The sequence below is a fragment of the Chiloscyllium punctatum genome, chromosome 25 (genome assembly GCF_047496795.1).
Source record: "Chiloscyllium punctatum isolate Juve2018m chromosome 25, sChiPun1.3, whole genome shotgun sequence".
Classification (NCBI taxonomy): domain Eukaryota; kingdom Metazoa; phylum Chordata; class Chondrichthyes; order Orectolobiformes; family Hemiscylliidae; genus Chiloscyllium; species Chiloscyllium punctatum.
The window spans coordinates 70,479,575-70,493,392 of record NC_092763.1 but is presented as its reverse complement, the minus strand read 5'-3'; the positions used below and the strand labels follow the sequence as shown (position 1 = coordinate 70,493,392).

The 13,818-nt window shown below is 40.3% G+C and overlaps 1 protein-coding gene across 3 annotated transcripts in view; it reads right to left on the bottom strand.

Annotated features, from left to right (window-relative positions):
• Positions 1-5,263: 5,263 nt before the first annotated feature.
• The window catches only part of LOC140496045 (septin-6), an 83,582-nt gene continuing 75,027 nt past the window's right edge, over positions 5,264-13,818 (bottom strand). Inside the window, exon 10 of one of the 3 annotated variants that reach the window (XM_072595516.1) lies at positions 5,264-7,514. In XM_072595516.1, coding sequence (XP_072451617.1) covers positions 7,505-7,514 — 10 coding nt within the window. In that variant the 3' untranslated portion in view covers positions 5,264-7,504. Of the gene's footprint in view, positions 7,515-7,786; positions 9,557-13,818 lie in introns of those variants that run through there. The other 2 variants (XM_072595514.1, XM_072595513.1) reach the window with 2 other exon arrangements.

Below are 13,818 nucleotides of genomic sequence, written 5' to 3'. Positions count from 1 at the left end.
GTTAGCCTGAGGCCTATCACCGCACAGCTCACTGGTTTTCCCGTTTGAGACCAGCTCTCTCTCACTCAGTATCAGATTGAAGAAGTGTCTCCTTGCGGAGTCGTCCAAATGTATGGTATTTGGAACACCGCTGGTGGGCTAGGTAGGACCCCTCAGTGGGCTGACTTCTCTATAAGGACAACATGCATAACTTGCAGGGGGTGGGGGAAAATAGGTTGGAGAGCAAGAGTAGCAGCTTTAGAGGTCAAGGTAGCTCAGAATTATAACCAAACTAAACCTTCAGAGAATACTTAAGTAATTCAAAACCTGAAGAGTTGGTCACAGGTAGATAGGATAGTGAAGGCGGCATTTGGTATGCTTTCCTTTATTGGTCAGAGTATTGAGTACAGGGGTTGGGAGGTCATGTTGCGGCCGTACAGGACATTGGTTAGGCCACTGTTGGAATATTGCGTGCAGTTCTGGTCTCCTTCCTATCGAAAAGATGTTGTGAAACTTGAAAGGGTTCAGAAAAGATTTACAAGGATGTTGCCAGCTCTGGAGGATCTGAGCTACAGGGAGAGACTGAACAGACTGGGGCTGTTTTCCCTGGAGCGTCAGAGGCTGAGGGGTGACCTTATAGAGGTTTACAAAATTATGAGGGGCATGGATAGGGTAAATAGGCAAAGTCTTTTCCCTGGGGTCAGGGAGTCCAGAACTAGAGGGCATAGGTTTAGGGTGAGAGGGGAAAGATATAAAAGAGACCTAAGGGGCAACTTTTTCATGCAGAGGGTGGTATGCGTATGGAATGAGCTGCCAGAGGATGTGGTGGAGGCTGGTACAATTGCAACATTTAAGAGGCATTTGGATGGGTATATGAATAGGAAGGGTTTGGAGGGATATGGGCCGGGTGCTGGCAGGTGGGACTAGATTGGGTTGGGATATCTGGTCAGTGTGGACGGGTTGGACCGAAGGGTCTGTTTCCATGCTGTACATCTCTATGACTCTATGACTGAAGAGTTGAGTAACTCACTCAAGAAACCTGTAGAGGTAACCCCATCATTCGGCACTTTATTAGACTTGGTGCCAGGAAATCCTGTTACTGACTGATCAAACAGCACTAGGTTTACTGGTTATCATCCTTGGGACGTTGCATATTTTGAACTAATTGAATACCCACACCATTCTTCCACACAATCAGAGATAAACAAATTACAACCTTACAAACCTGCACCTCATGGTTCTGGCAGATAGAGTCATAGAGATGTACAGCATGGAAACAGACCCTTCGGTCCAACCCGTCCATGCCGACCAGATATCCCAACTCAATCTAGTCCCACCTGCCAGCACCCAGCCCATATCCCTCCAAACCCTTTCTATTCATATACCCATCCAAATGCCTCTTAAATGTTGCAATTGTACCAGCCTCCACCACATCCTCTGGTAGCTCATTCCATACACATACCACCCTCTGCATGAAAAGGCTGCCCCTTAGGTCTCTGTTATATCTTTCCCCTCTCACCCTAAACCTATGCCCTTTAGTTCTGGACTCCCTGACCCCAGGGAAAAGACTTTGTCTATTTATCCTATCCATGCCCCACAAAATTTTGTAAATCTCTATAAGGTCACCCCTCAGCCTCCGATGCTCCAGGGAAAACAGCCCCAGCATGTACAGCCTCTCCCTTAGCTCAGATCCCTTAACCCTGGCAACATCCTTGTAAATCTTTTCTGAACCCTTTCAAGTTGCACAACATCTTTCCAATAGGAAGGAGACCAGAATTGCACGCAATATTCCAACAGTGGACTAACCAATGTCCTGTACAGCCACAACATGACCTCCCAACTCCTGTACTCAATACTCTGACCAATAAAGGAAAGCATACCAAATGCCTTCTTCACTATCCTACCTCCCTGCGAATCTACTTTCAAGGAGCTATGAACCTGCACTCCAAGGTCTCTTTGTTCAGCAACACTCCCTAGGACCTTACCATTAAGTGTATAAGTCCTGCTAAGATTTGCTTTCCCAAAATGCAGCACCTCGCATTTACCTGAATTAAACTCCATCTGCCATCTATTTCCCTACAGTCTATATCTTCCATATCCTTTTCCACAGTAAATGCTGATGCAAAATATTCATTTAGTATCTCCCCCATTTTCTGTGGCTCCACACAAAGGCCACCTTGCTGATCTTTGAGGGGCCCTATTCTCTCCCTAGTTACTCTTTTGTCCTTAATATATTTATAAAAACCCTTTGGATTCTCCTTAATTCTATTTGCCAACACTATCTCAATTCCCCGTTTTGCCCTCCTGATTTCCCTCTTAAGTATATGTCGAGATAGGTGATTTTTTTTTAGTTTGAATAAAGCAAAATACTACAGATGCTGCAGTTTTGATATTAAAAAATTCTGGCAATGCTCTGCAGGTTAGGCAGTATGTGTGAAGAGGGAAAGATGGTTAATGTTTGGAGTCAGATACGACTTCTTCAGAACTGCAGACCTAAAAGGTGAAATGTTGTGAGGAAGAGTAATTTTGGCTTGAAACATTAACTCAGTCTCCACTGATGCAGGCAGAGCTGTTAAGCTTTACTGCATCTGCTTTGATCCCCTGTAGCTTGGTGCTGATTTCTCAGTATCTTCACTTGGGAACTCAAGCACTTCAATGGTTTGCTGCAGTGCCAGATAACTGGTTGATAAAACCAAACACTTTCTCTGTAAAGTTCCAATGACTCGTTTACATTGGTTGGTCTTGAAATCTGACAGTTGTCACGAACTTCCACTTCAAAGATTACCCAAATAGTTGAAAGATTTGAACCGATTCTTATCCCACGCAACAAAATTAACCAAAAAAATAGCATGCACTTCGTTTCTCGGTTTATAAGCAATGAAGCCGTGTCCTTGTATCAGAAGGTTTAGGCACTGGTTACCAATAATTTTTATCCATGCTGATAGCTGGTGCTAGTGGAATCACCTGGTCAAGCTAGTAATTTGGTGTGAATGTTCAACTGGCTACATCAGTAGCCTGACAGATGAGACAAGCTTCTATATTTATCTGTTTAACTTGTAGTGTACAAACACCCCTCTCTCATTGGTGCGAGAAAAAGGTTTATGTTTTACCTGCAAGAAATTCTGAAATTACACCTTTGGGAAAAATGTCACCTAACAATGTACACAAATCATTTGGACACAGAATCCTTGTGACATGATGAACAGGTTACTCATATCACCAGTGCTGCTGCAACCTGTTGCAAGCAGAATTTCCAACAAGCTGCTGTAAACAAATGAACAGACAATTCATTAAATGTAAATCGGTATCATTTTGTTGGTGTAAAGCTCAGACCTGGCAATTAGTTACATTTGGAACTTTTGTGGGCGGGGGGAGGGGGTGAAGTAGTGTGTGGGTTAAGAGAGGTGTAAAAAGACATCGGTACTGGGACTTTTACTGACTGCATGTTCCTGGGTTGGAGATCAGGTACAAGATAGGTCACCAGGCTCGATCAAGGACAGGGCCACTCTGAGGATAAAGAGTTGTTGCGGGGACGAGGGAGGTGTTGCTTGCAGGCATCGCTGACAGTATTGCCACAAATTTCTTCCTCACCTCGAAACCTGCAGTTATTCTTTTGCTTTCAAGTCTATCTATTAACCATGCAACTCTATTTCAACATTTGGGTCAATGGACTGAAGAGTACTGGATGGAATTTAATTTGGAAAAATACAAGGTTTCGCATTTTAGTAAAAGCAAACAAGGACATGACTTACACAATTAAAAGTAGGTCCTTGGATACCATTGTAGAACAGAAACCTAGCAATTCAGGTACATAATTCTTTGAAGTTTCGGAGTTGGACAGGGTGGTTAAGGCACTTACCTTCATTGATCAAAACGGAGTATAGGAGCTGGGATATTATGTTGACATTGTACAGGACATTGGTGAGGCCTCTTATGGAGTAGTGTGTCCACTTGTGGTCACTGTTATGGAAAGGATATTATTAAGCTAGAGAGTTCAGAAGAGATTTACCAGGATGTTGCCAGGAATGAAGGGTTTGAGTTATGAGGAGATGCTGTATAGGCAGGGATTTTTTTTCACTGGAACACAAGAGATTGAAGGTGACCTTATAGAGGTTTATAAAATCATGAGGAGTATAGATAAGATGAATGGCAGGTGACTTTTCCTTAGGGTGGGGAATTTCAGCACATTCTCCCAGTGTCTGAGTGGGTTTCCTCCAGGTGCTCCTTTTCCTCCAACAGTTCAAAGATGTGCAGGTCAGGTGAATTGGCCATGCTAAATTGCCCATGGGTGCATTATTCAGAGGGAAATGGGTTGGGGTGGGTTATTCTTTGGAGGGTCAGTGTGGACTGGTTGGGCCAAAGGGCCTGTTTCCGCACTGTACAGAATCTAATCTAAGGTGAGAGGGAAAAGGTTTAAAAGGCAAGAGGGGCAATTTTTTTGTTTTTTTAAACACAGTAGTTCCACCAGAGGATGTGGTGGATGCACATACTGTTACAATGTTTAAGAGATATTTGGATATGTACGTGAATAAGAAATGTTTGGAAGGGTATGGGCCAAGTGCAGGCAGGTGGACCTATTTTAGTTTGGGGTTATGATTGGCATTGGACTCGTTGGACGGAAGGGTTTGTTTCTATGCTCTCTGGCTCGATGATTCTATAACATACACAGAATCCAAGAGCTCTCGCAAAAGGTCACCTTGTAATAGCAGTTTCTGCCTTCGACATCAGGTGGCCCAGTTTTCAAAGGTTTGGTACAACATATTTTATTCTCATAAAAGGTTCTGGAGTTAGGGTTAAGGTTTGATTTGATATTTTGGGAGCCGTTAAAATTTCGAACTGATCTTGCCAATGTTCAGACACTTAATGACCTACCTTACAACAGCCTCCTTGACTGATAAGTGCTTTGGGTTGGTCTAAGGTCATAAAAGGTGCAATATAAATGAATATCTTCCCCTTTAAGTGCAGCAGCAATGTGTTCCAGGAAACGTGACACCCTTTGTTAGTTAACCACGAAACAAAAGTAAATTTTTCCTCACTTTGTTGCTCGTCTGAAATTGCTAATAAAATTTGAGGGAACATTTAAACAAAACCTTACTAACAGTAGTTGTGTTTATGTCATGTAGGTAGTCCAAGCTTCATGATTTGACGAACGAAGATGGCCAGTATACAATGCGAGTCAAATTTTTGCACTTGTGCTTATTTCAAGAATATTTATTTGCATCGAGAAATCCATGACCAGAAACTCTGAAGTAGGAAATTCAAGTGTAAAATAAAAGAAGAAATATATTTTCTCCCCAATCTTTTATTGAAAATTTACAGCAATGGTAGCAAAGTTTAAAAAAAACAAACATTGTATAATGGGTCAACGAGGAAAGACCTATAAATAAAATCTTGCCATGAGGTATACATTGCCCAGGCAGTTCCTCACTAAAGTGAGGGCAAGAAGCAGAGAAATAAATAAATAGGTAATAGCAGCTCAAAGCAAATGGAATTCAGACAAGTGCAATATTTACACAGAGGGCAGCAAGAAAGACAAAGAGTTATTTTTAAAGACAGCAATATATGAAATGTTAACAAGGCAAAGTCCAACTTCTGCAGCATTTCGACCTTCAGCCACTAACTTTAATCACAGTAAAGTCACAAACACCAATAACAGCAACAATCTGTAGCAAGTTTATGGAAAAATGCCACTATATACTAAACATACTTTATTCCTTGCTTCATTTTTAAACAGTTACCTTTTGGGAAATTCAGATAAAATATAGTACATGTAGAAAAACATCCCAACGTTCATAATCTACTCGGTGGTTACTGGGGGTGGACCTACTATAGATGCATAAACATTTGTGTGTGCACAGAATGATGTACACAGATAATGTAAACACAGAACTTCAAGAGGAAAACATCCTCAATCTCAGCCCTCCAATGCACTCTTGTATTTCTATCTCCCCCACCCCTTGGCAAATTAGTTTGCTTCATGCTCATCTTAAGGAGATTCACTGTTATGAAAATTAAGCAGTAAAACACCACGGCTGGGCATTGGTCAACCAACCATTCGTGGCAAAAATAAAGATATTATGCTACCTAGTATTCACAAATCAAACTAGATTTTGATTTGTACTGACTTCTCTATCAGCATTCAGTCCTGCATAGGATACAGTGCAGGAGAGGCTGTTCAGCCCTTTGCCAGTGCCATTCAATTAATGCCATTTCCTTGCTTTTGCCCTCCAGCCCTACAAAATTTCCCAAGGATCTATCCAACTCCATATTGCATGCAGATGGTGTCCACAGAATAATAGAGAAAAAAAATAACCGTAACTTTTGATCAGTAATTAAATTAATTAGAGAATGGTATAGAACAAGATGTACTTTTGTACAACCTTTTACTGAAATATGAACAACGCACTGACTTGTGTGCAGAATTCTGGACAGGGCCGCAGTGTGGCTACACTGAAGATATTCTACCCGATAAACCTTGCCTGTTTCTCACCAGTACTTACTACTTAAGGAGATAACTTGTGACTGGATTCACCTCCAGCACATCATACTCACATACATACATACATACTCAAACTGCCAAACTCCATCAGCCACTCCACCCAGGAAGCTGGGGCTGGCCCAGTTCTCAGCAAAGCAGATAAGACCCAGAGCTATCCGCACATGCATTCTCAAAAGCCCTCCATTAAAAGACGCTGAACTGAATGTCATGGTCTATCCTTCAAAGCTGAAGTTTCAGTGTCTACTCACAATGCCCCAACAATATTTCAACCAACTCACCACAGACCAGGGACTGGACACAGAACCTTTTGGCACTGTACGGCTCAGGATCACACCACATGGTACAGCTATTTACAGAGGCTTTAGCCCAGCCCTTTATTTAAACATTTGTTTCAATACAAAAATTTCAGAATGTGCCCATTACGCTTTCCTCACCATTCAGGTCCACGCACAAGATAGCAGCAAAGATGCTTTTGACAAGTCCAATTAGCTGAACTTAGATTCCTACTTTCTCCTTCAATGAACGAAAGTAAGATGCCTGGGAAAGTATTTTCAAAAACTAGAACTGGACTGTTAAATTAAAACAGCCCAATAAAACACTCCCTCATCAGCATCAATTTACAACAAAGATTCAGGTAGACAATAAAAATGTCAAATTAATCTAAACAGCTATACTCAAGTGGTCAATAGTACATGTTTGCTGAACTCTGAGAATGGAGAACACTTAAAAATAGAAGTTTTAAAATATTTAAATCAGGAGGGAAAAATTGCAGTCTTTATCCGTAAACAAGCAAAATTCAAAAACAGAACTTCTTACAACCTTTAGTCTTACTTATAAGATAACTTGCAAACACAAAATGACTCTGTGAAGGGTTTTAAAAAATCCCACACAAGCTGAACATTGCCCTTTTAAGAGTACAGTGTTAGTTTTCACAGTTAAAGAACAGATCTCGGCCACAGCACAAGAGTCCCTAACTCTTCTACAAGTCGCAGTCTCCTCCTCCAGAGAGCAGCCCGTGAAGACACATTAAAAGAAGCTAGAGAGAAAAACACAATGAGATAGATCATCAACACTGGAAGATATTTCAGACATGTGCAGAGGATAGGATACAGAACAGAAATCTCAACAGGAAAATAAATTAATGGATATGCAGATTGGGTGGGGGGGGGGGGGGGGGGGAAGGAAACAGGTGACAAACTTAAAAAGATGAAAACTCAGATTCTCTGATTGCCATGAAAAGGGTCTTTTTAAAGTGAGGAATCATCTTACGAGGATCACATTTTCAAATAAATAAAGACACCATAGGACTGAGTTGCAACAGCTTTTAATAGCTTAAAGATATTGTAAAACATCCAGAATTAATCTGTGGAGCAAGAAAAAAGTAGCAAAAAAAAACAAAAACCCTATCTCAGTAACGGTTACAAAAAAAGTAATCAATGCATGACCTGCACAAATCGACTAAGAATAGAATGTATAAAATATTGTACATGGCATTCTTTCATGGAGTCTTGAAACAATATAGAACCATCACAGATTCCATGAGACTGGAATGGCTGACCTGAGGAAATACAATGTCTCGCTATTAAAACACCTTAGCAAGGTTTGAAAGCAATGCTCAAAATATTCAACATCGCCACATTTACAAAATAAATATTGTGCAATTTAGTTTTAAAAACACAATACCCAAAAGCAATGCACTTAATGGCTGTCACATGGGCAAAAAAAAAAGCACATGCATTTTTTTTGGTGTACAATGTTAATCATTTAAATTCTATTAAAAGAAAGATCTTATTTTGAGCAATACAATATACAAAACAAGCTTTTGTTGATCACAAAAGGCAGAGCACAAATCTGGCTTCGTATTTAAAATGCACAGGCCACAGCCGGTGAGCTGTATCAGAAGCTGCCCCCATTTAATATTGGCCACTGCTTACAAGAGGGAAAAACAAAGAAAAACATGTTCCATAATGACTCAGGGTCTCTAATCATTCTGTGCAGAGCCAAGGGTTACTGTAAAGAAAGAGTGCACAAATATAGACAAAAATCAATGGCAAACCTGCGAAACCCAAACGATTCAATTCACATTTATTTGTCAATAAAATCTACGTCAGCTCAAACTATTAGCTTGCACAACATCAGTAATCCCTTCATAACAGAAGTGCAATAAAAATTGAATTTTAAAAATAAGCACACACACACACAGTCCTCCAACATCTAAACATTTTGATCTTAAAAGATCAAGTAGAATTGGACAAAAATACTCCACATCAGTGCCATATACTGCTCACGCACAAACTTCATATTATATAACTGAAACAAGTATCAAGAGTTAACAAAAACCTGGTTTTATAAAATTGGAGAAAAAAAATAACAAAAATCTTTGCTGTTGCCATTAATAGTAACTGATATAGCCTCAAAACGTCCATTTATTGCACTTTATGTTTGACCTACAAACTCGTAACTTCCAGATTCTCCTTCTGGGATTTTTAAAATAAATGCAAATCCTTTATTTTGCTCTGTATGGTATTATTTTCCTCCTTAGGTTACCATGCATTTTGTAACATGTCTGAAATGAAACTCAAGTCCTATAATGTCACATTTTTAAAAACTTGTTCGATAGGGTTCAGTAGCCTAAAACAGGAGCAGCAAACACAAGCAGCATAAAAGGTGATGAGACATAAATGGTGACAACTTCATGCAAATGACTTCCTGAGTACTCTAATACACCTGAAAAACCACGTGGTCTAATGTTGTGATTACTGAGATGTAAACAGTCTCTGATGCTTATATAGCATCTCATGTGGTACCATGCAAGTACTGAAGTGGTAAACTGGGAGTCCTTTTGTCAGTTCCATACTATTTATTGCTGGATTCCTTCATTCAGCACAGCCACAGCATCATGTTTGTACACGTGTTTACATGGAGAGGGAAGGGTGGGGGTGAAAATGGGTAATCAGGAAAGGGGAGGAGAGGGGGAGAAGACGGGAAAGGAAAGGGATTAAGCGGTGGAATGCAACTGGGAGCAAAAGGGAGTTCATTCCCGACTTGCGGAGGGAAGGATTCTACAGGAAGCCTGAACTGAAAATGAAAGAAAAGTAGGATTAATTTTTCATGAGTTACTTTAAACTAGATGAATGTTCAGCCAAGTACGATTTTAACAGTAAATAATGAATGAGTACAGTTGAACATGTTAAATATGAAAATGAGTATTTTAACAAAAAAAAAGCAAACATTCAAATACACACAGCAGTGGAACTGAGCTCACAAAATGATGAACTAAGAGAGCTTTTTGGTTATTTGCACTTCTACATCATCTTTTCAGCTGTCCCAGCTCAAGCAACAAAATCAATTTGGGTGAAAAGTGCAGGGGAGAAAAATAAAGTCTGACTGATTTTTGTAACTTGCCCCATTTTTAATTCTGGTTAAAAGGGAACTTCACCTCACCAGAGTTAGAAGATTGGAGAGTCAAACAATTTGACTGACCAGGACACACAACCTTGGTGGTGCTGCACTGTGTGTGCCAGTCTTTGTGATATATGCTTCATCTGTAGAAGGTCGTGGTCAGGCTCCAACTGGAGGTCCAGGTTCAATTTTGGGAACCGCACCTCAGGAAAGGTATAATATCTTTGACAGAGGCACAATTCACCCGAACATTACCAGGACTTTGATGGGCTACATTGTGCAGACTGGCTGTAAAAGATCTGTTTTCTCCTACAAGAACAGGCAATTGAAAGGCGATTGGATCAGCGCTGGCAGAGTAAATACATAGAAACCACTTTACTGATGGAAGAAGTCAATAACAAGGAGACACAATCTTAAAATTTGAATGAAGTTATTCAGGAGTAAATGATGTGCTTTCCACTTGGAGTACTAGAAAAACAGAACGTTTCCCCACTCTCTTCAGCCTAACTAGGAAAGTCTGCTAGTGATTCATTATTACACAAGAGTATCAGGGATATGAGCAAGGTCAGGAAAATGGAATTGCATGGCCAATTGAATATTAGAATGGGCCAGATGGGTAGGGACAATCTACCCTAACGCCTAATCACTTAAAATAACTACTACCTGAAGAATGAAAATCTATTCAACAGTAGTAGTGTAAAAAGGTATTCTTTCTTTATTTGATCACATGATGTGGACATCACTGGCTATTTGCCCAAGAAGGTGCCTTCTTGAATTGTTGCAGCCCATGCAGTGTAGACACACCCAGAGTACCGTAAGGAAGTGAATTCCACAATATTAACCCAGTGACAGTGAAGGAACAGTGATATAGTCACAAATCAGGATGGTATGGGGCTTGGATGAAAACTTGCAGCCAGTAGTGTTCCTATGTACCTGTTGATCTTACCCTTCTGGGCGCTAGAGGTCATAGGTTTAGAAGGTGATGTCTAAGGAACTGCGGTGAGTTGCTGCAGTGAATCTAGAGGATGGCATAGGCATACACTACTGCTACTGTGCACCACTGGTGGCAAAAGCGAACTTTGGAGGTGACAGATTGGAGTGTCAATCAAGAGGGCTGCTGTGTCATGGACGGTGTTGAGCTTCAGTGTTGTTGGGTTGTCCTTATCCATGCAAATTAAGAGGATTCAACCACACTTCTGACTTGCAGACAGGCACTGGACAGACAGAACGCGAGTTCCTCGACTCTGACCTGCTCTCTCAACCAGAGTATTTATATGGCTAAACCAGTTCAATTTCTGATCAATGGTAACCCCCAGGATATTGACAGTGGGGGAAATACAGCAATGGTAATGGCATTGTCGATCAAGGAGAGATAGCTGTTGGCTGACACTTGTCTGGCACAAATGTTACTCTGAAGCCAAACAAGTGTTACAATTTTATAATGGGGCAGGGTGTTTGAAAAAAATTAGAAATCTGAAGAGAGATGTTCAAACTGGTGGCATTTTGATTCTTGTTCTAAAGCTAACCAGCAAACCATTAGTTTCTTGGTGAAAGAGAAAACTGTTGACTTGTTAAACGGAGACTTTATAACAGTAACAGCAACAGCAACAGCAAGACCAAGCCTAGCCACAACAAACATCATACCAATGCAAAAAGTCAGCATGAGGAATATAACGAACTCCCACACTGAAAAATGTTGGTTATTTTAACTCCGAAATAGAGCAGTGGAGCGCTTCCTTACATTATAGAACCACTACAATGTGAGAGGAGGACATTCAGCTCGAGTCCACACCAACCCTTTGAGGAACAACCCGCCCAGACTCAGACCCAGACCCCTACTTTATCCCATTAACTGTGCATTTCCCATGGCTAATCCACCTAACCAATACATCCCAGAACACTATGGGCAATTTCCCATGGCCAATCCACCTAAGCTGCATATCTTTGGACTGTGGGAGGAAACCCATGCAGACATGGGGAGAACGTGCAAACTCCACACAGACAGTTGCCCAAGGCCAGAATTGTACCCAGGTCTCTGGTGCTGAAAAATGGCATTGCTAGCTACTCAGCCACCACACTGCCCAGGTTTCACAAAACAGTCGAAAACTCTAAAGTATTAACGCTTAATTATAATCAAATGCTGCCACAGAAATGGGTTTGAATGCAGACTTATGGTTAATTGGGAGCAGAACAACGAGTGTCAGCCTTGACAAAGTTGGTAGTTCACTCCTTAAAAAAAAAATCAGAGCATCAAGTTTTGAGTCTGATTCCTGGATATCAGCACTGAAGGAATATATCCTTTAGACAAGATATCAAATAGGAGGACCCTTAAAAGATACTAAGAAGAGGGAGTGAGTTCCTCCCAGCAATTATTTATCGCTCCAACAAACAGTAATGAAAACAGATTTTTTTGGTCAAATTATCTATGACTGTAATCTGTGGAGACTTACTATGCAAACATTGCTTGCTACACTTCTGAACATTACAGCAATGATCACATTTCAACTATTTCACTGGCTGTTAAGCTCACATGTTAGTGCTACATCAGAGCAATTTCTTTTTTCAAAGTTGCATGCAATACTTTTGATTGCAATATATGCAGAAAACATGGAGAAATTAATTACCACCATATCCAATACCAACCTTGGCTGCAATATTAATCAACAGGGTTTGTATCACTTCCTAAACTGATCTCTCAGTATAATACTTTTTGTTTAAAAACTATACCAGAACAATGCCAATAGGCTAGGATACACAGTGAGGGGTCTGAAATTAGTCATCCTCATTAAAGTCAGAATCATCTATAAGAAGTTATTGGTGTTACATCTGTTACCAATGTACCCAAATTATCACTAAATAACTACAATGAAATGCACAGTAAACAGTGTGTGATAACTGATTCCACTGCTGTGGTTGAGGTTAGTAACCAATCAAGCTTACCAGACAACCAGAGTCTCATGCAGCATGCAGTGAACACGTTAACTGTAAAACAGTACACATGCAAAAGCTAATGTGGATGAACAGATACAATGATAAAAGTGTATACACAACACTTGCTTGCTGTTTTTAACTCTTTAGGTTTGTACCCAAATTTGCCTTGCTCAAAAAAGAGTGACCAGAACCCAGTGATCCTAAAATACCTCATCACCATACCTACCAACCGCAGGATGTGTTTAATAGGGTAACACTTAGTGGAAGCACAGAAGCTTCAACTTGGCTCACTAACACTAGTGTAGCATAATTATTATATGAAGCATTCTTCATAATTTTCTGAAAGTGTATACACTTTTGCTACAGGTTCTTATAAAGGAACTCTTTGCACCTGAATCAAAATTAGAACTGAAATGATGTCTCATTCCTTTCTTTGTTCGTTAAAGCTGCTGCTTAGATATAGATTGCAGCAAACATTTATGCGCAGATTTCCCAGAATAACTGATCAAGAGATTTTCCCAACGTTTCCATTTAATACATCAAGAATAATTCTACAATGCCACTTTGTTCCTGGACTCCCATTTGAATGGTAGCTTAGAAACAAAACACATGGGAAACCAAGAATAACAGACATGCTGAACACCAGGTCTTTTTTCCCCACAATTAAGCAGATGGGATTCCATTAGTATTCTAACCAAGCAGCTCTCCTCCTCAAATTAAATGGCTGAAGGAGAGTTTGTGTCTGCACTCCTTCTTGCCCAAAGCAAAACAAGCTGCACCAAAGCAAAGCTAGACCAAATTAAAGCCAACTGACAAATCAAAGGACACAGTCACATGGCAACCTTTTCAGAAAATTAGCAGTCAAACAATGCACTGTACATAGTGATAAAAAACTGCACCCCAATGAAATGAATAATTTAGCTGTGCAGATACTGGACAGTTTACTATCCAAATGTTGTGCTTCACGAAAATACTATTCCTACAGATCATAAAATGATGTTTTGCTG